Here is a 21,942-nt window from a genome sequence, read left to right as displayed (position 1 = left end):
ACACTGCTGGAAAAGTTTGTCCGGGGTTAGAGGCCGTGTATTGCCCTGTCATTTTCACGAGTGTAACACTTTCTTGTAATTGCTGTTCCCCCCACATACTTTTTCAGTACAGTTTTTCACGGATTCCATCCTTCCTCCTTGTTTTTTTTTTTTTTTTTTTTTAAAAATAATAATTTTGGTAGGTCCTGGATTTTGGCGTGGAACGCCACTTGCTGCTGATCGCATGGATTGCAGTTCAATATTTCACAGGAATTGGAGTACTAAACATAAGTAAAATTCTTCAATTAACTTGGTGCACCGGCAAAATTTTGATACTTTTTGTACTTGCAATCATAAAAGTCTATGCCCAATGGCCCCCTCCCTCCAACAATGGTCTGCAATTTGATTGCAGAGGCTAAAAGACAAATCTAGAACTTTATCTGCCGTATTTAATTTTTTATATACTTTTTTTCTAATTTTTTAAAATTTTATAAAACATTTCAATTCAAATTATTTTATTATCCATTCATAAATTATTTTACTAATTTTTCTCATTTTAATATCTAAACAAAACCTAACATAATTGAAGATCGGCACGGCTAAGCAAAACATATATATATATATATATATATATATATATATATATACTAGCAGTAGATAACGTCCAAGGGACGTTTGTCTAATTTTTTTTATCTAGTGATTGAGGAAGTATTATTTTAATGATGTTGTAAATTTTTTATCTTTTTAAAAATATTTATGATGATTAAAAAAATACATGAAAAAAAGAAAAGAAAAATAAAAAAATAAAATACACACTCAGGACATATTTCCGGGCTACTTTTTCATTAGTTGTAGCAGTTCTTTTTAGTTAATTAAGAATATTATCATATTTAAATTATGTTAAAACTCTAATTATTTATATAGTTATACTTTTTTAAAAATATTTAACAAACTTTCATCATTTTGTTAATTATCATTTTTTAAATTTGATAATTTATTTATGATATGATATCTATATGTTAATTATCTATTTTAAATTAATTTAAATCAATATTTAAATTTTTACCATTTGATCAAATTTAAAGAGTTATGATGAAGGGTTAGATTTAAATCCTAAAAAATTTCATTTTTGTCTCGCTTTCTCTTTCTCCTTCTCTCACCTTTTTTTTTTTTACCTAGTGATTAAGGAATTGCTTTTTAATGATGTTGTGAATTTTTTATTTTTTTAAAAATGTTTAGGATGATTAAAAAAATACATGAAAAAATAAAAATAAAAAAGTGAAATATACATTCAGGACATATTTTCGGACTACTTTTTCGGTAGCAGTTCTCTTGTAATAATTTTTGTGATATTTTATGGTGATTTTGTAAAGAGGATTGCTGTGAGGATGTTGAGATGGACGAAGAAGGGAAGCGTAAAATAAGAATACTGTTTATCATTGTTTATTACTGTTTATCTTACTATTCATCAGACGATACACACTTTTAAATATAAGGAGATATATATACGCACACATATATAAAAGGCATCCTAGTATAGTAAGGTCGGCAATGATAGAAGTGTTAGATCGGCTAGACGACAGTAATTAATTAGTTCATATTTTTTTATTTTTTTTATTTTTTTCTGTTTTTGCTATTTATTTGATTCAGTAATTGCACTGATTTGTAGAATGAGCTTGGTTACTTTGAAATTATTGGTACTTGTGTAAAATCCTGTATGACATAAAATTTTCTAATTGATAAAAAAAAACACGTTTGCCACATCTGTCAAATTGAAGAAAAAAATAAAGTGTAATTTCTAATATTAAAATAGTCTAATATATAAGAATAAAATTATTATTTATTTATGTTCATAATTTATTATGAAATTTAAATTATATTAAAAATTTAAATTAATTAGATAGTTTTTACTTTTAAAAATGTATATTAAAATTTCATCATTTATTTAATGATGAAAAATTAGTATTTTATAAGTTAAAGGAAATTTTTAGTATATAATATAATAAACAGTAATAGGATATGCGAAAAAAACATTCGAAGAAAAAAAATAGCTTCTTTATTGTTTATTTAAAACTCAAAAATCAATATTTTTTTCTACTTTTTCTTTCTTCCTCTGTCTCATTCCCTATGCACGATTGCGGTATTATGTCGTACATTGGCATTCACACGGACAAATCAAAAAAATAAAAAAAAAATCTTTACTGTTCATTACTGTTCATCATATTGTTAATAGGATATGTAAAAAAATATGCGAAGAAAAAAAAAAAACAGTTGCTTTACTGTTTATTACTGTTTATAATAAACAGTACACATATAGATATTTTTAAGTAATAGGCTGATATATTAAAAAATAGAAGATTGGCACCGGGGGTCGAAGTCTTTGGCAAAGTCCCCCCCGCCGAGGGTACCAAACAGAGGTTTATTTATTTTTATTTTTTATTTTTACCAATATTATATAAATATAGAAGTTTTAAATTGAAAGGATATCACCTACTCTGTATATATATATATGTATATATATATATATAATTATTTGAAGTGCAGATGCCAACAAACTAGAGCGAGCTCAGCATTAATGAGACAAATAATTCAGACTTAGTGCCCATTGGTGGTCCAATTAACTTAGCTAATAATTAAACTACTTAATAATCTCATACATGCAATATTATATATACAAGACACCGTAATTTTTATACAAGCCTTAATTTAATGGATATCTGACATTTGCAGCCAATCTAAACAATTTGAGATTCTTACATTCACCGCAATTAATATTGTAACCACTAATCAAGATGCATGTCCATTTCTAGATGAGGTAATTACAAGATATGACTTTCTCTTTGTTTCATTTTTTTGGAAAAGTTGTTGGGATCTCAACCTCTCGATATATATATATATATGTACATGTATAATCTAAATATGATTAATGAGATTTATTTATTTTATAATTTTTGACCTGTCTCTTATCGATCGAATTAATTTGGCCCTGCCAAAAAGTAAATATTTTTAATTTACTTGACCCTTTGGGCAAGGCACCAAACTTCTCGATGGCAACTCTACAATGATCAGTCTACCTTGGGTGCATCCGACAGCCCAATGACGTGTACGTGGTTGAATGGACAGTGGAATTGTTTGATCTTCTTATAAATTTGGACTCATATGAGAATTATTGATGGAATGAAAATATTTGAGATCATATATAACAAATTAAAAAACATGTTTCAAAATATAGGATAAAGTTGATAAAAATATTAGAGGCCAGAGGGAGAGGAGATCAGTACTAGGGATTGTTTATACGTTCCATTTCGATGCACGACATAGACCATGTTACAAAATGCCCTATGCCCCATCAAAATAAAAACAAACATAACCCATGTGGCCTGGCTTTTGGGAATCTTGTAATACAATAAGCTAGCTGGCCATGATGTTATTACTTTCCTTCGAATTAGGGACGTTTTTGTTTTTGTGCTTGGACTCCAAAAATCAGATCGATCGGGGCGGGTGCGTACTGATGAAAGAGTACTCGAAGTTGGATCAGTATCAGATCAGTGAGATCAATCTCAGAGAAAATAGAAATCGTGCGTTTCAAGTGCATCTACGTACGAACACCTCCGGCCATTTTTGCCACGCACTAAAATTAACCAACGTCGACTCAAAGACAGAGGCCGGCTGGCCAGGAGGGTGGTCGACCTTGATGAGGCTTAAAATGTATTGGTGCATCTGACGCCGAAACTCAAGTAACGGAAGAAGATAAATGCCGAAACTCAAGCAACAGATAACAGATGCCGAAACGAAAGCAACGGAACTAATAAAGAATAAAGTCTGGCATGCAGGTGCAGAAATATTGGGATATCAGCTTTTTTTAAATTGCCGAAACTCAAGCAACGGAAAGATGAAGAAATCTGGCATGAGGAAATCTTGGGATATCAATTTTTGTATTTCAAAATTTAAATACGTTATATCTCCAATTGTATTATAAATAGCAACTCTTGTACACATATCAGAAATACAATAACAGAGTATATTCTCATCAATCATTTTTAAGATTCTATATGGTATCCGGCCAATAGACCAACGTCAACTATCTATTTCCTATCTTCATCATGCCTGCTCAACTTCCCCTCTTCAATCCCACCTCCTCTCTCAACATTATCAAACTCAGTTGTGCCAACAATCCTACCTGGAAGGCCACCATGCTTCCATATCTGAAAGGCCAAAAGGTCTTTGGCTACCTCGATGGTTCTCTCCCGCCACCGTCAAAAGAACTTGTTGCCGAAAATGGCACCACAACTCCCAATCCTCTTTTTGACATTTGGGAAACTCAAGACAATTTAATTCTGAGTTGTCTCAATGCTTCTCTAACTGATGAAGTTCTTGCTCAGGTTGCTCATTGCACAACATCTCATGAAGTGTGGACTGCTCTTACCTCCTCATTTGCTTCTCAGTCCAGGGCTCAAATCATTCAAGTAAGGACTCAACTCTCTACAGCTCGTAAAACCAATCAGACTGCCAGTGAATATTTCATGCATATTAAACGTCTCGCGGACAACCTTGCAATTGCTGGGCAACCCTTAAACACTGATGACACAATCACTTACCTGCTTGCTGGTTTAGGACCAGAATATGATTCTCTTGTCACTACCATCTCTGCTCGTGATGCGTCATTGACGTTGGAGGAGGTCTACTCTATGCTTCTTACTTGTGAAGCCCGAATTGCACACCATTCTCAGTCTTCTCCAACAATGAACGTGTCAGCTAATGTAGCTGCACGCCAGCAGAACTTTTCCCCCTATCGTGGCCGTAGCAACTCCAATAGAGGACGTAGCTCTGGAAATTCCAATCGTGGCACTGGTAGAGGTAATTTCTCACTCCGTAATTCTGACTTGTGGTGCCAATTATGTGACAAATCAGGACATACTGCCTCTCGATGTTATAAGCGCTATGATCCTCACTTTCTACCCCCACCACCACGTCGGACTGGACAAGCCAATCTCTCCACCACCCACACTCAACAGCCGTCTGATCAAGAGTGGCATGTTGACTCTGGAGCAACGCACCATCTGACTAACAATTCCAATAATCTCAATGTACGTGGAGAAGACTATGTTGGCACTGATCAAATACAAGTCGGTGATGGTTCAGGTTTGTCTATAACCCACACTGGCACCACATCCTTATCCACCCCTTCAAAATCTTTTGTTCTTGATAAAATTCTTGTTGTTCCCCAAATCACAAAAAATTTAATCTCTGTTCAAAAATTTACTCGGGATAACCATGTTTATTTTGAGTTTCATAATGAATTTTTTCTCATTAAGGACTACTCGGGGAACGTCCTTCATAAAGGCCATAGCAAAGGCGGATTGTATTGCTTTTCACCACCACTTCAACGTGCTGCCTCTTCTGCTTTTGTCGGTGTTCGTATTTCCATCTCTGATTGGCATCGTCGACTAGGACATACTAATTTTCGTACTGTCAATCATGTGTTAAATTCCAATAAAATTTCTGTTGAAGTTAATAAAAGGCAATCTGTTTGCCCTGACTGTGAGATGGCCAAAAGCCACAATTTGCCATTTTCAAACTCTGTTAATCATGCAACTCGACCTTTAGAACTCATTTTTTCTGATGTATGGGGACCAAGTGCTGTTACCTCAAGCTATAACTCTCGTTATTATGTTTGTTTCTTGGATGATTGTACAAAATTTATTTGGCTTTTTCCCCTCAAACACAAATCTAAAGTTGAAAATATTTTTTTCCAATTTCAAACATATGTTGAACGGCACTTTGATACAAAAATTAAAGCGGTTCAAACCGATTGGGGAGGTGAATTTCGCCGACTCAATACTTATTTCAAAAATTGTGGTATTGAACATCGTATTGCTTGTCCTTATACTCATGAACAAATGGGTTCGGTTGAAAGACGCCATCGTCAAATTGTTGAAATGGGTCTTGCTTTATTAGCTCATTCCAACCTTCCTCAATCCTATTGGGAAGATGCTTTTCAAACGGCCACCTATATTATTAATCGTTTACCAACTAAAATCTTGGCCAACCTCTCTCCATTTGAAAAAGCATATCACAAAAAGCTGAACTATGATTTTATGCGTGTCTTTGGTTGTGCTTGTTGGCCCAACCTACGACCCTATAATTGTCACAAAATTGATTTTCGATCCAAAACTTACATTTTTGTAGGCTATAGTCTCTCACATCAGGGTTACAAATGCCTAGACTTATCAACAGGAAAAATATATGTCTCTCGACATGTGGTCTTTGATGAAACTCTCTTCCCATATCAAAAACCAGATCTTCCCACTCTAAGTCACTCTCAGTTTGACGTGGCATCCCTTCCATTCAATTTGCATTCCGCAAGTCCGCACCCACTCACTTCACATACAGGTGCCGTGTCCTCTCAACCTCATCCACTGCCACTTGCATTTGATCTCATGCCATATGTCACTCCAACAGTAATGCACCATCCAGATAATGCCACTGCTCCAGACCTGCATGCTGCATCAAGTTCGACGCCTGCTGAAATTTCCCTTCCCAGTACGTTGCCGAGCCATGTGTCTACGTCTGCTACAACCCAGCGCATGGTCACACGGTCACAAACAAATAACCTCAAGCCAAAATTGCCGTATGTTGGATTCATCAGATATCCTCTTCCAACTGCACTTCTTGCTGAGGTAAATAATTCTTACATTGAGCCAAGTTGTTTCACCGAAGCAAACAAGCACTCGCAATGGCGGAATGCAATGTTTTCGGAATTCAATGCCTTAATTTAAAATGGAACTTGGGATCTAGTTCCACCCAGACAAGAATACAATCTTGTTGGGAATAAATGGGTGTATCGTGTCAAAAAAAAGGCTGACGGCAATATTGAACGATTCAAAGCACGCCTTGTTGCCAAAGGCTTCCATCAACAAGAAGGAGTTGATTTCAATGAAACTTTTAGCCCGGTGGTTAAACCAACAACAATTCGCCTTGTCATCTCTCTTGCAGTCTCTAATAATTGGCCACTACGCCAATTGGATATTCAAAATGCATTTCTTCATGGATTTCTTCAAGAGGATGTCTATATACAACAACCACAAGGTTTTATTCATCCGGATTATCCTCATCATGTTTGCAAATTAAAAAAAAGTCTCTATGGCCTTCGGCAAGCCCCAAGAGCATGGTTCTCTCGCCTCACAGATCAATTACAAATACTCGGTTTTAAAGGCTCCAAGGCTGATACCTCCTTCTACACTTTTCAGCAAGACAAAATTCAATTAATCATCATCATCTATGTGGATGATATAATTGTTACAGGTTCGGACACTAAAGCTATTGATCAATTAATTGGAACTTTAGCAACAATTTTTCCAATTAAAGATCTTGGGCCATTATCTTTCTTCCTTGGCATTGAAACTTTACGTATGGGTGATGATTTATTCTTAACCCAACGTAAATACATTAGTGATCTATTACGGAAGACAAATATGGATAACGTGAAACCATGTGCAACTCCCATGGCAACCACTTGCAATCTCTCTAAATTTGAAGGTGCCGACTTCAGTGATCCTCAATTATATCGGAGTACAGTTGGAGCCTTGCATTATCTTGGTTTTACACGTCCAGATATTGCTTACAGTGTTCATCGTGTAAGCAAGTTTATGCATCAACCAAAAGAACCCCACTGGCAAGCAGTGAAGCACATCCTTCGATATCTTAAGTATACCATTTCATTTGGTCTTCATTTTTCCAACCAAACTGATCAAGCTCTTCATAGCTTTAGTGATGCTGATTGGGCGGGGGATAGCGACGATCGTAGAAGTGTGAGTGCTTATTGTATTTTCCATGGAAAAAACTTAATTTCATGGAGTTGCAAACAACAACAAACTGTGGCAAGAAGCAGCACTGAATCCGAATATAAATCTCTTTCCAATGCCGCTGCGGAACTCCAATGGATTCAATCGATTCTACATGATTTACACATCTCTCTTCCTCAATGTCCAACATTATGGTGTGACAATATTGGTGCCACATATCTCTCATCCAATCCGGTGTTTCATGCCCGTACCAAGCATATTGAAATTGATTTTCATTATGTACGAGATCAAGTCCTACAAAAAAAGCTTCAAGTTCTGTTTATCACTTCCAAAGATCAATTGGCTGACTTGCTCACCAAAGCGTTGAATGCTCCTCGATTCACTATGTTACGCGCCAATCTTCAATTCCAAGAACTGCCATTTCGATTGCGGGGGGATATTGGTGCATCTGACGCCGAAACTCAAGTAACGGAAGAAGATAAATGCCGAAACTCAAGCAATAGATAACAGATGCCGAAACGAAAGCAACGGAACTAATAAAGAATAAAGTCTGGCATGCAGGTGCAGAAATATTGGGATATCAGCTTTTTTTAAATTGCCGAAACTCAAGCAACGGAAAGATGAAGAAATATGGCATGAGGAAATCTTGGGATATCAGTTTTTGTATTTCAAAATTTAAATACGTTATATCTCCAATTGTATTATAAATAGCAACTCTTGTACACATATCAGAAATACAATAACAGAGTATATTCTCATCAATCATTTTTAAGATTCTATAAAATGGGATGCAGCAACCAGGAAAAAAGTGGCATATTAATTATTGAATATGTGGAAAAAAAAAACATATGAAGAATTTAAAACAAATATTTCTAAAAAAATACATCTATATTAACTTAGGATCGACGTTGAAAGTAGTAGATCAAAAGGAAGTATGCTGATGTTTTGCATGCTGATGATTTGATTCGGTCCCATATATGCATGCATATATAATTGGTGGATAATGATCTCCATGTGTGGTCATTTAATGTTATCGAAGTCTTTTTTTAGATTAAAGCATGCATGCAGCTTCCGTACGTCCCATTAAAATATAAACAAAAGCACATGTAAAACCTTTTGATTTTATCCCAATTAAATGTTTCGGATGATCATTATAATAAAGTACTTCACAAAGCTTTTATAGGTGGGAGGGAAGCCTTCCTTTTTTCAAGGATTGCCATTCAACTTTTAAAAGGCTCTGCATGGTCTACAAGCTTTTTCTTTATTTTAATCTACATTATATATATATATATATATAGTACAACTCCTTTTATCTTATGCTTCTTTTGTACTTATAAGATCGCAATCTAATCGTACTCCTCCCATCTTTTAAAATTAAATGTTGGGACGAATTGCATTTCACACCTTTGAAATATCACTTTTTTTAAAAAATAAAAAAATAAATTACACGATAAGCTATCAAAATTGACAAGATCATGACACACTAAACTATCTAATTTTGACAATTGATCTGATCCGTTAAACATACAATTGTTGAGATCAATAACAAATAGGGCATGCATGTCACACAATCCGTCAATCCCATCTTAAGCATATATGCATAAATTGTAAAAATTTAAAAAGTTTAGGTGTCAATTGCTAAATTTTATAGTTTATAGTACAATTTAATTATACCACGATAATTTGAAATTAGATACTATATAAACTCCCATCTCTTTTCCCTTTTACAAAATCAATTTTAGATTCGATAAAATCTATTTGGATTTAGATCTTTACGGTACAGCATTTATAATGGATCTCAATCCTCATCCATCAACCGGTATTGATATTTTGGGCTTTGGAAACGTTATATGGGCCTTGTATTTTTGTTGGGTCAGATTTGGTCTCATAGTTATATGCGGAGCCCATCCTTCTTCGATTAGCCCAAAATTATGAGCACGATGAACCCAATTGAAGTTAGGTAATTAACGGCTCTATCTTTGACTCCAGCTCCGTTGTGTTTGTGTAACGGTCTGTAAAACCCTTGTGCTTCACAATCCCCCCCCTCTCTCTCTCTCTCGTTCTATCCAGGGTTTATAATTAAACCTCGGCTTCGAATCGCCTACAAGCGTTCCTGTCTCTTGCTCAATATCCAAGCGGGCGATGGAGAACGACAACGACGGCGACGCTTTGGTGGCCCAGAAGTTGAAGAAGCACAGGGGGAAGCACGACAAGCCGAAGCCATGGGACGAAGACCCCAACATCGACCACTGGAAGATCGAAAAGTTTGACCCCTCCTGGAATGAATCCGGTTTGCTTGAAGTCAGCTCCTTCTCCACGCTCTTCCCTCAATACAGAGGTAATTAAAACCCCAGTTCTTTTGGGCATTTTTAGTTGATTTGAGATCTCTGAATTGATTCTTCAATTAATTTGTTCAGAAAAATACTTGCAAGAGGTTTGGCCCAATGTGAAATCCGCTTTGAAAGAGTATTGTATTTCGTGTGAACTTAATCTGGTGAGTTTCCATAAATTTATTTTTAGTGAACGGATTACTGATTTTTATTTACATGAAAACTGATTTTTGATCACCTTGTTATTGCGAAATGAAGCTGGAGTGTACTCGCTTAGGGTGGTGGTTTGGGACTGGTCAGTTTAGGGTTTATGGCAGAAAAGGCGTGTTGTTGCGATTGAGGAATAATTGGGAGAAGCGATTCTAATGAGTTATTTTGTCAATTTGGGTGTAAAACTAGTAAGAAACAGGAAATGGTTGGATAAATCTGCAGAAGAGGAGCAAGAAGTGCACTGGAAAGAGAGTAGTAGAATCCGGGTGAAATTTTCTTTGTTGTATCAGATTGCTCTCGTCCCATCTATGTAATGTGGAAATATACTGCGTTTCATGACATTTTAGCAAATCTTTTAATAGAAAATTTAAAAAAGAAAGCTTTACCAACTATGACTCATATCAGGTTTTGTGCCACTCTAGAAGAAAATAGGGTGCACATGTGGGTGTCACCAATCCAGTCATATGTCATTTCTTTGGTTTGCTGGTTTCACCTTTATTAGCTTCTTAAGTACCCATTGCCCATTTTCATTTTGCTAGTAGCTGGAAGTTCAAATTGTGGGATTTCTTCAACAATTTTGTTTTTCAGCAATTTATTTCTGTTCTTGATGGCCGGATGTTTATATTTTTGTATTTATTCGTTGTATGATTTATTGCTGGTCAGGTTGAGGGTTCCATGACAGTTTCAACAACCAGAAAGACTAGGGACCCATATATTATCGTTAAGGCTAGGGATCTTATTAAGCTTTTGTCAAGAAGTGTTCCTGTTCATCAGGTACAATTTTGAGTTCTCCTTTCAATGTTGTTTTCTTGCCTATTTTGTATGAATTTTCTGTAGCGCAAGAAGGGTGTTGTGACCAAGGTATTGGTTTTTTCCTTATATTATTAGCTCTTGATGAAAAGGATGTACAGAGTGATATTCAATTAATTCATGTGCTTAACTGTCTTCATTGAAACTACCTTAGTAGCTCTCTGTTGTGAGCAGGTTTCATTAATTGCCTAATTTTTTGTTGTTGTACAACATTTTGGTGGCAGGCAATAAAAATTCTTGATGATGAAATACAATGTGACATCATCAAGATTACCAACTTGGTCCGCAATAAGGTATGTAGTTGCCGTTGAAGAAAGATCAAGTTGCTGTGTTTTCTACTTTTACACTAATTTTCATTTTTGGTGACTGGAATTTTTTCATGTGTGCGATTCATGTATGATATCCGATGAAAAGAGTAAGTTTTAAGGTCAAGTCACTAGGATTTGTGTTAAATAAGTTCTCAATTGGATTTTTATTAGTATTCTCCTCGGACAAATCTGTAACTTTGCCATTTGTGGAGTAATTTTTGCCGTTGTTGCTATTAAGAATCTTGGCCATTGCGTTGAGTCTAGAGTTTTGGAGAATTTTCTAAATATCTTGGTTTTAGTTTTTTTTTTTTGAGTCCAAGTTTGGTTTTATTAGATTTTTCGTTTACTATTACTAGTCAAATTAGGAATCCTAATACTAATGCTACAAGGAATCTGTGCATGAGTGCTTATTGTAAGAGAGTTTAGCACTTCATTGATGGACATTCATGTACATGTAGTGTGAAAACCTGTATTCTGGCAGGAATTTAGTATCGTCAAATTCCATTATCATGATAGTTCAATATATGCATGTTTTAATCCATATAATGTGTGGAATCATACAAAATATATGGCGGTATTGAAATATTAAATTTTGATTGGAACAAGTGTCACAATGTATGGTAAACCCCTAGGGGTTGGCTCAAGTGGTAAAGGCCTTGGGCTTGGGGGCATGCTCCCCCTAGGTCCAAGGTTCAAATCCCCTTGGGTGCAAACAATCTCTAGGGGCCACACCCCCCGGTGAAAAACCAGCGATTTAACTAGTTCCGTGTAGGAAACTTCCGAGGGTGCGGTGTACGGGACCGAGGTTTACTCCGCAGGGGTGGGTCCGAAGGGCCCTGCCTTGGAGAGGTTCCCCGACATAAAAATTGTACTATAGTGCTTGATGAACTTTGATTTATCAAGTTGGAGAGTTGTTTAATACCTCTTTTTTTTTTTTTAATTAATGTGACTACGTGAGGAATAGTGTACAAAGAAGTCCAAACTTTTATCTATTTGGAAAGAAGTTAGTTATTGATATTTGCCAATAGTTTATGAAGTGGTATATTTTGGCTGTTGTAGACATGAAAAAATTGTCTCCTATCAAGAAAGATTTGGAAGTGAAATGCCAATGTTCATATATTTTGAAGCTGTGAGAAATACTTAATTTAGGTGGATACTGGCTGGTACATTTTTTTAATGCATGATTGTTTTTTAATCAGACATAAACTTCACCGTGCAAGCACGCAACTAAATCAATTTCAAGTTTTGGAAAAAAACAAATGAAGATTATTGTTTACAAGTCGATCCCTTCTCGGAGACTGTAATGCTTAGGATTTACAAGTTTAGGGCTGGTCTAATTTTTGAAATTGTGTGCAGGAGAGATTTGTGAAACGAAGGCAACATCTTGTTGGTCCTAATTCTTCCACTTTAAAGGTGTGTATGGTGGTTACATTTGATAATCTCCTGCAGCTTGAATTTAAAAAAAAAAAGAAAAGAAAGGAAAAACAAGAGTGTTTAGCTAATTGGCTGGCATGCTTTGACATTGTATGCTGTCAGATTTTTTTTTTCTCTTTTATTAATACTAGAATTACCATGATAACTGTGACGGTGCAGGCACTCGAAATACTGACCGGCTGCTATATTCTAGTTCAGGTGATTGTTACCGTTCTTTGTTAGTTTGGAGGTCAATTGCTGCTATTTGTTGTTCCTTGGGCAAAGTGGAGAGTCATGAAATAAATTCCTTTTCTTGTTGATTGTGAATGCATAGGGCAATACAGTTGCTGCTATGGGTTCATTTAAAGGTTTGAAGCAAGTCAGGAGGATTGTGGAAGACTGCATACTGAATAGAATGCATCCTGTATACCATATCAAGGTGAATTGACCTCTATTACGATTGTAGTTATTTATTCTTGAGGATATGTAAACATTCTCAAACTCTCTTTTCTGAGTAGGTTCTTATGATGAAGAAAGAACTTGAAAAGGATCCTGCACTTGCACATGAAAACTGGGATAGGTTTCTTCCCAAATTCAAGAAGTACAGAATCTACTACATTATTTGTTGTTTATGGACATAATCTGTTCTTTTCAATCTCTTCTGCTGTATATAATTCTTATATACATTACTTCTATAACTCTCACACAGGAAAAATGTTAAACAAAAGAAGGTTAAGACTAAAGAGAAGAAACCATATACACCTTTCCCTCCTCCACAACAGCCTAGCAAGGTGAGAGAACTGCTTCTAGTATCTACACGTTTTAGATTTCTGCAAGAGATTCAATGCTTTAATGTATTCTTATCATAATCACTATTCCCTCATTGCCACCAAAGGCGAGAATCCTTTTTTTTCAATTTTGATATCTTAGGTCTGAAAACCCCTAGAACATTAATTTCTTCTGCACGTAATAAAGATACAAATTTCAGCAGTTATTATGAATTTTTAATTGTTTAGTGATTATTACTGTCTGTGATTATATTGCACAATTTGATTATATGCACCTTTGAATATGATGTTTGTGACTATTGGTTTTTATCTGTATTTAATACATACAAGGTGGCTGCAAAGATGTGTATCTTTCCAAGGTTTAACCATAGGTTTGGTACGCAGAATAAAAAAGATGTCAAATTTTCTTTTCCTTGTGCTTTGCTTGGTTGTCAATTTGTGAGTGGAGACACGGATTTACTTGCTAAATTGGTTGGGTGAAATATTTTTCTGTGGGTTCCTTGCATAGTTTTAGAGCACCGAGACTCCTTCCTATGCTATTTCTCTTTTATGAGTTTATCTAATTTGTTGTAATGCCTAAGAGATAGTATTAGTATATATGATGTGCAATTTCTATCGTATTTTCAGATCGATGAACAATTGGCAAGTGGAGAATTCTTCACGTCTCAGAAAAAGAAATCGGCGAAGAAGTGGCAAGAGAAGCAGGAGCAGCAGGCACAGAAAACCACAGAAAACAAAAGAAAAAGAGAAGCTGCATTTATTCCCCCGGAGGTCAGATTCTGAAGCGGTTTCACTCCTTTGTCACTTTATTGTCATCTTGATTCATGGCTGATTTCATCTTTTATTCCAATGACTGAACAATTTGGTCATGGCAATCTCAGGAGCCGAGAATCCAGGATACAAAATCTGAGGATGATACCAAATATGTGGCGTCCATAGCCATGTCTCTAAAGGTAATATAAGATTGCCAGACCATGAGATTCAGGCGTCTTACTTTTTGGGACTTTTCAATTTTAATGTAATTCCCTGCTCTACAGGAAAAGGCTAAGGCGTTTGGAAAGCAAAAATTGGTTGAGAATATCAATGCTGAAGCTTATATTTCAGCAGCCGGCGAACCTTTTAAAAAGAAATCCAAGCGCTGAGTCTTTAAACATGGTGTGTCAATGCTGATGTTGCTTTCTCATTGTAGGGGCATGACTGGTTATAGGAAATTTTTGAGAAATTCTCAGAAAAGATTTTGAGATATGTTTTTGATCTTTCATTGAGTTTTGTGTAAGTGGATAATAAAAATTTATAAATTACTCCTGAAAATACAAGCAACCCTTAAAATGGTATAAGTGTGGTCATGGATTGAGCAATGAGCAACCTGCCATTATTGTCACTAGAGATCCGACGGATCATAACATCCAACAAGATTTTTATCTAAGAAACTCCATCTTGTTGAGTCTATATTGCCACAGAAAAGTGAGAATACATTATTAAATTTTCAAGCCGCCTGTTGTTTGCTTTTTTTTCGAGGAAGACAACGTTATTCCTGATCTTGACCCAAGAGGTTATTTGTCTTTTACATTGCTATTAATTTTAGTTTTATTAAAAATGAGGTTTTCATTTGGACTAACTATAGAAAAATGAATCACCATCCTCACATCACATATTATATATAATTTTTTAATTTTTAATTTTTAATTTTTTTTATTAAATGTGTGGTATATGAATGATGAGTAGAATTCAATTAATTTAGAAAGAATAAAGCTAAAAAAAAAATAAAAAATAGCGTGTTGAAATAATAAGTAAAAAACTCTAAAATAATATATATATAAAAAAAGAATATTAATAAAACAGAAAAAAAAAATATTGAAAATAGGCTATTACCGTCACTTGTATGTAATAAGAGGTACGAAGAATCAGTGTGCTTGTATTCTGCCTTGAGCTTCATCGGGGGAACCCTGAATCTTGACCACCGTTCGATTACCATCTAAAAATCTCATGACCATCGCTCCCGAAATCACCGCCTTCCGATGAGTTGACCAACCGAAGCCCCACGTGAGGCTACTCGTCCCATCTTCATCATCTTCATTACCGTCCGATTACTCTCCATCCCTCTCTCTCTCTCGAACCTCTCTATTGAACCCTAACTAGCTTTCAAAGCTCCATAGGCTCGCCTTCCTATCTCGGTAAGATATTTAAACTTCGCCTAATCAAAATTTCATGCCCATGGATCTGGAAAGCTGCGGTTCATTTTTCAAATAATTTATTTCTTATATATATATATATATATATATATATATATATATATATTTGGCTTAGTTTTAACGATTGAATGCGGTTTTTAATTCCATTACTAATTTATAAATTATTTGTAGCTAGCTGTAGCATAAGGGAGATTGGCTATGTCAGGGAGTTGAATTGAATTGATTGGCAACATTGTATGCGAGTGGATTCTCAAAGCTCTGTCATTCGAAGCGAAATTTGATTTCATTTTGCTCTGAGAAATTTTTTTAACGGTAGCATAGTCCTTGATGCCTGTATTATGTTTTTTTGGGGCACTTGTTATCCACTTTGGCCTGGACTCTTTTAACCATTTCGGCATAGAATTTAGGGAGGTTTTTTGGTCGTCTCAGAAAAATGATTTGGGGTCAGTTTCTTCCCTTAGGTCTATCAATGCGGTGATGTAATTTCAGGGTTGATCCTGATGAATGTTGCTATCTTTATTTTTTATTTTTTAGAAGAGGGATGGTACCCCTAATTTTATTGACAACCATATCTTATGGTGGAGGAATACCTTTTACAAGCAGTGGAAGAGCTTTGGGAGTTACATAAATCCCAAAACCAAAGTCCTTATAAAATCATATATATGAATGTTGCTATCTTAATAGCTGTTTTTGAATGGGAAACCTGTGATCTACATTGATGCAGATATAGGAAAGTTAGGAAACTTGTTTTTTATTTTTCTAAGTGTTAGGAAACTTGATTTATTAGGATGTTCGTAAATTATCCATTCATTCATTGTTATTCTTTAGTTGCAGCTTTAATTGCAAGATGCTATAGACACCTTTTATGTTGGGACATTGAACATCTATCAACGGTATCTGTCAAAACCTTAGTGGTTGTGGAATGGATTCAAAATCTGCCGATTCATCAGCTTCACCTCCTCTTAAAGCACCTGACCCACCACCCCAAGCTTCTATACAAACTCCAGCTGCTGCTGATTCTGGACTAGATAATTCGCCTCATGTTGTACCATCTAAATTATCTCCTTCTGGAATATCTGCATGGGCCAAAAGTCTGAAAATTCCTCAGCCATTGGCTGCCACACAAGATGACTCTCCAACTGGAAATGCTGGAAAGTCAACTTTTGCACGTTTTACCAGTGGATTAGGATTGCGCTTGTCTCCAAAAGCCCCTTCTTCAGACGATAGTTCTGATGGAACTTCAATGACTGCACAACCTGGTTTTATTGGAACTGTTACAAAAGGATTAGTAGATTCTTCTAAGAATGCAGTAAAGGCTGTACAGGTGAAGGCTCGGCATGTTGTCTCTCAAAATAAACGAAGATACCAGGTGGGTTGCTAGTGTTATTTGACTTTTATCCTTGGTTTTTACCCATATTTGTAATTTATTTGGGGATCAATCCTAAATGTGTAAATTTTTGCGGTTTTGGCTACATTTTTATATTCATTTCTCTGTAATGTATTTGTCTAATGTGATTATAACCTTGACTGGTGTACCTTTCTTCAGGAAGGAGGATTTGATCTGGATATGACTTATATCACTGAGAATATAATTGCAATGGGGTTCCCTGCTGGTGATATGAGCTCTGGATTTTTCGGTTATGTTGAGGTAAACAATTCATCTGAACTGCACAGCTGAGTCTCCTCGTCCTGTTCAATTATACACGAGTTTTCAAACTATCTTGATATGTGATCAGGGGTTCTACCGAAACCACATGGAAGAAGTAATCAAATTCTTTGAAACTCATCACAAGGTAACTACAACTACATTTTATTGATTATTGACATTTTAATTACTTCTCTGCATGTTAATATTTTTAGAATGCTTCCTTGTAGAATAAAGATACATAATACTCTTGAATGCTTCATTGTTAGTGTGGATTTTATTCCAAAGTTCCGGTACCCATTATTGTTGTATCATTACAGTATAGTTTGATTCTTGTAAATTATATAGCAATTGTTTTCCTGACTATGAGATTGTCATAGAGAGGTATTGTTATTCAAATTTGCGTATTGGAAGTGTTTGGCTTTCATTTCATTTTACTTGGATTCAGCTAGGTCATGGAACTTTTTTAATAATTATAGCTAATTGTGGTGGAATATCCACCACCAATGTTCATAAGAAATGGAAAAAGAAAGTTCTTCATCTATTCTGTCAAGATTAGAGTGGACTGGATATGGCTTTTTTCTTTTAAAATAAATATGTAAATCGAATTTGTTTTGACCTTCTTTGGTTTAAGTGTAAACACTTTGTAAGCCTACTTTTCAGCTTGTTAGTTTGTCCATTGGATACATTCTGGCCTTATCTGTTATCATTGTTGTTGCAATTGTATAATATAAATTAAATGCTATTTTTGTTGAAATTTTTTCATTGTCTTATTGCTATGTATTGGAATAAATTGCATTACTTTCCATGTGCAGGACAAGTACAAAGTGTACAATCTTTGTTCTGAGAGGCTGTATGATGCGTCCTTATTTGAAGGAAAGGTGTGTCATAATTTGTTACTTAATTTACTAGGTGGAAAATGTAGGGTTACATTCCTTGTACATCATAGACCTTAGTGTATTGGGCCATTCGCATGTTTGCCTTGTCTCTGATTGAGCGTCACAAGGTATTGCACATAGCTCTCAAGTGACAGCTAGTGAAGAAAGCATATTTTACATTTGTCATGACAAAAAGATGAGTTCCCCCACTAGGTGATCCTGCATGGTAAAACAAACGACAATGGTTGACACAAAGGCATTTGAAAAAAGTTGACTGCTACTTATATTTTATATATCAAGTTCTTAAATGTTTCTACAGGTGGCTTGTTTCCCGTTTAATGATCATAATTGCCCCCCAATTCAACTGATAATATCATTTTGCCAAAGTGCTTACTCATGGTTGAAGGAGGATATCGAGAATGTTGTGGTTGTGCATTGCAAGGCTGGAATGGCAAGAACAGGGTTGATGATTTCCAGTCTTCTTCTATTCTTGAAGGCAAGGATTCATTGTGTTACTGAATTATGTGACGATGATCACAGTGGAAGTTTTAATCACTTTTTTTTTTTTTAATTCATGGCTTGTTTCAACATGGGCTTTTAATCTCTTTGCAGTTCTTCCCAACTGCTGAGGAGTCAATTGACTACTACAATCAGAAAAGATGTTTCGATGGAAAAGGGCTTGTTCTGCCAAGTCAGATTGTTAGTGTTTCATTTCTCTGTGATATTTTTTTGATCTCATATCTTATCTATTGCCGAGCTTCTTTACATTTTACTTACCTGAAATGTATATATTTTTTTCTTTTTAATTCTTCAGAGGTACGTCAAATATTTTGAGCGTATTTTAACATACTTCAATGGTGAAACCCCTCCTGGGCGAAGGTATACATCTGACTTCATATTTGTTTGTAGCAGCTTCAGGCTTTTACAAGGGCATTGACATCACATCTGGTGCAGGTGCATGCTTAGGGGATTTCGAATTCACAGATGTCCCTATTGGATCAGGCCCTCCATTACTGTTTCTGATCATAATGGTTCGTTGTGGCATACCTGTTCTGTTTGAAAGTTTTCCTCCCTTCCCTCCACTCTTCTATGATATTTATATTATACTGACGTTTATTTGCCATACCTTCCTTATGTTTTTTCCCCTGATATTCATCAGTGCTTGTGCATATACATGCATGTATACATACTTACCTATACACATATTGGTTCTATACTTTTTTTTTTTTTTTTAATATTCTTCTTTTGACATACTCTGGAGCATTGTTTTAATTGTTGTTGTACAACCTAAGTTTGCGGGTGTCTAGAAGAGTTTTACCAAGTTGATTTAAGGCCGTATTCCATAACCTTACAGCACCAGACAAATTGAGCAAGAACTCATTGGCATGTCCTGGCACTGATAGCTCATTGATGCAGATGGGTGTCACATTTTTTACACTTTTGCCAATGAGAACCATAGTTGTTTGTGTTCTCTTTGTTTGGGTTTATAGGTACGGACATTGATGTTCTGCATGAAATGTGTCGTGATATCTGTGAGACTGCACTTTCCTGTCCTATGTGGTCATCTGGGGAGTGGTCAGAAGAATGCTTAGAATTTTAAGCTTTTGTTTTATAGACCAAATGGATGCAAGTAATTGCTGCTCTTTCTCTTCTTGATTTCTTAGAGCTGTTTGAATCTAGGAGGTAGCTGTTTCTTCTCTTACTTCATTCTTTCTTCATTTTCCAGATTTTTTTTCTTGTATACCGCCCTGTCCTGGGGCCGAACCTCCCATTTTACAACCTTTATCAATTTTATTCCTTTCTTTGAAAATCTTCCCTTACCCTTGAATCTTCTGAGTTTTCATCCTGATAACGACTTGACTTGTTATGGATTCTTCTTTATCATGCATTGGTATGCTTAATGGACTCGGTTGATAGGTTTAAGGGACAATTGGTGTAATTCTTCTTAGTCATGAATTGGTATCTCTGAAGCACTGCATGGCGTCAAAACTTGTTTTTAAATAAAATATCATTATGCTTGCTCACTTATTTTGCTTTATTTTTTTCCCTAATGCCTACTGTATGGATTTGCTTTGATATGCTTTTTCAATGCATAGGTGTTCTCTTTTCCACAAAAAGTCATCCACGAACCAAGGATATTTCGGTAGGTCTTTTTGACCGTTTGCTAGCAACTAGTTAGGAATCTAAAGAAAAGGTCTTGATGATATTCCATTTTTACGTTTGGGATTTGTAGTGTTATACTAATTTGAGATTACATGCCCCTTTTCTATTTCCTGCAGCCAGAAGATTTTTGGTTTAATGCACCCAAGAAGGGGGTAATGGTCTTCACTTTGCCAGGGGAGCCTGGCCTTACAGAGCTAGCTGGGGACTTCAAAGTCCATTTTCACGACCGCCAAGGCGATTTCTACTTGTCTGTAATCCAGCTTCTTCCTAACGAATCACTTTGTTTAACACTTTTCATGTGAAACTGAAATTTGTTTATTCTTTGGTTTTCAGTTGGTTAAACACAACAATGACAGAAAATAGAAAAGTTTTAAACACAAACGATCTCGACGGGTTTGACAAGGTAAAAATAAAACATTTATCATGTGGTGATCTGCACATACAGCACTTAGATCCTAGCACTTACATGCTTTTCTCCACAAGATATGGTTATATTAAATCTGAAAGAGTTGGTTCCCATCATTAGTATTACTGCTTTATTAGCTTTCTTGTTGATTAGCATGTTATGCCATTTAATATTTCTTTTTTGTACTTTCTGTAGAGGAAACTTCCTTCCCCCGGATTTCAGGTTGAGGTTGTGCTTGTTGATTATAACGGCACTGTCCCTACAACACCTAACACTGAAACTATTGCTAAGAAAACGGATGAAAGCTCGGGCACTACTACTGCTTCAGTTGATGAGGGTGCACCCAGACCAAACCAAAAGAAAGATAAAGATGATGTCTTTTCAGATAGTGAGGCAGAGGAAACTGGTTCCTCGAAGAGCAGGCAAGCAGAAGCTGCTTCTGCAGGAGGAGGAACTGTCACCAATACCATCTCCAGTTCTGAGACGAAGACAAATTCAGATCAAATTGCAAGTGTGAGTCATGCAACCGAACATATATCTCTGGGGAACACTGCTGGCTCCACACAGATGCATGTTGATGGGCAGAGTAAAAGTGATGCCGTCGCCGGAGCTGTCTCAGTCCTTGAGGTGCCCAACACAGAAAGTGAATTCAAGGCAATGGCAGCTGATGCTTCTGTTTTCACATTTGGAGATGATGAGGACTATGAAAGTGAGTAAACCGCAGGTATACATTGTTGCCTCGGACTCAAATGATCTGTACATAAAATGGCTTGTAAATGCACCAATTGCTTATTACGAGGTCTTGTTCAATCCCTTAGTTTCCTTGGTAATGTGACACGTCTGGTTCTGGTGTTTTGTGTTGTCGTGTAAAAAATTGGCTAGACGTGAGAAGTGTTTTTATATCATGGGACTCAAAATAGTGAATTTGTTTTATTACTTTCCGATGAACAACAAAAACTGTAACATGTTAATAACACAGCAAAATTATATATGCATATGGTGTATATTTGTTTTA

General features: G+C 35.7%; 2 protein-coding genes across 3 annotated transcripts; both read left to right on the top strand.

Moving 5' to 3' along the window:
- Window positions 1-9,780: 9,780 nt before the first annotated feature.
- On the top strand, window positions 9,781-14,989 carry LOC109016711 (KRR1 small subunit processome component homolog). Its single transcript, XM_035686313.1, has 12 exons — window positions 9,781-10,122; window positions 10,202-10,278; window positions 10,988-11,098; window positions 11,359-11,427; window positions 12,799-12,855; window positions 13,036-13,074; window positions 13,190-13,294; window positions 13,374-13,456; window positions 13,565-13,646; window positions 14,271-14,414; window positions 14,525-14,596; window positions 14,681-14,989. The coding sequence occupies exons 1-12, from the start codon at window positions 9,927-9,929 to the stop codon at window positions 14,783-14,785; spliced, it is 1,140 nt and encodes a 379-aa protein (XP_035542206.1). The 5' UTR covers window positions 9,781-9,926; the 3' UTR covers window positions 14,786-14,989.
- Window positions 14,990-15,565: 576 nt separating this feature from the next.
- LOC108999238 (phosphatidylinositol 3,4,5-trisphosphate 3-phosphatase and protein-tyrosine-phosphatase PTEN2A-like) lies at window positions 15,566-21,942 on the top strand. 2 transcript variants are annotated; one of them, XM_018976092.2, is made up of 13 exons: window positions 15,566-15,817; window positions 16,670-17,204; window positions 17,382-17,483; window positions 17,572-17,628; window positions 18,296-18,361; window positions 18,678-18,854; window positions 18,971-19,057; window positions 19,173-19,237; window positions 19,313-19,389; window positions 20,455-20,501; window positions 20,638-20,768; window positions 20,855-20,924; window positions 21,123-21,942. In XM_018976092.2, exons 2-13 carry the CDS (start codon window positions 16,758-16,760, stop codon window positions 21,642-21,644), a joined length of 1,848 nt encoding a protein of 615 aa, XP_018831637.1. In that variant the 5' UTR covers window positions 15,566-15,817; window positions 16,670-16,757; the 3' UTR covers window positions 21,645-21,942. The 2 variants fall into 2 exon arrangements, with proteins under 2 accessions (XP_018831637.1, XP_018831636.1); XM_018976091.2 differs by having other exon boundaries at window positions 16,664-17,204.

The sequence above is a fragment of the Juglans regia genome, chromosome 16 (assembly GCF_001411555.2).
Source record: "Juglans regia cultivar Chandler chromosome 16, Walnut 2.0, whole genome shotgun sequence".
In the NCBI taxonomy this organism is placed as follows: domain Eukaryota; kingdom Viridiplantae; phylum Streptophyta; class Magnoliopsida; order Fagales; family Juglandaceae; genus Juglans; species Juglans regia.
Note: the sequence above shows the minus strand (reverse complement) of the source record. Positions and strands in the feature narration are given on the sequence as shown.

What these genes read in the sequence shown, in the direction of transcription:
- LOC109016711 (XM_035686313.1), top strand. Translation starts at nt 9,927, where the DNA reads ATGGAGAACGACAACGACGGCGACGCTTTGGTGGCCCAGAAGTTGAAG. An exon ending in CCAACTTGGTCCGCAATAAG is followed by an intron (nt 11,428 to 12,798) that starts GTATGTAGTTGC and finishes AATTGTGTGCAG; the next exon opens with GAGAGATTTGTGAAACGAAG. An exon ending in CTAATTCTTCCACTTTAAAG is followed by an intron (nt 12,856 to 13,035) that starts GTGTGTATGGTG and finishes GTGACGGTGCAG; the next exon opens with GCACTCGAAATACTGACCGG.
- LOC108999238 (XM_018976092.2), top strand. Translation starts at nt 16,758, where the DNA reads ATGGATTCAAAATCTGCCGATTCATCAGCTTCACCTCCTCTTAAAGCA. An exon ending in CGTCCTTATTTGAAGGAAAG is followed by an intron (nt 18,362 to 18,677) that starts GTGTGTCATAAT and finishes ATGTTTCTACAG; the next exon opens with GTGGCTTGTTTCCCGTTTAA. An exon ending in TTGTTCTGCCAAGTCAGATT is followed by an intron (nt 19,058 to 19,172) that starts GTTAGTGTTTCA and finishes TTAATTCTTCAG; the next exon opens with AGGTACGTCAAATATTTTGA.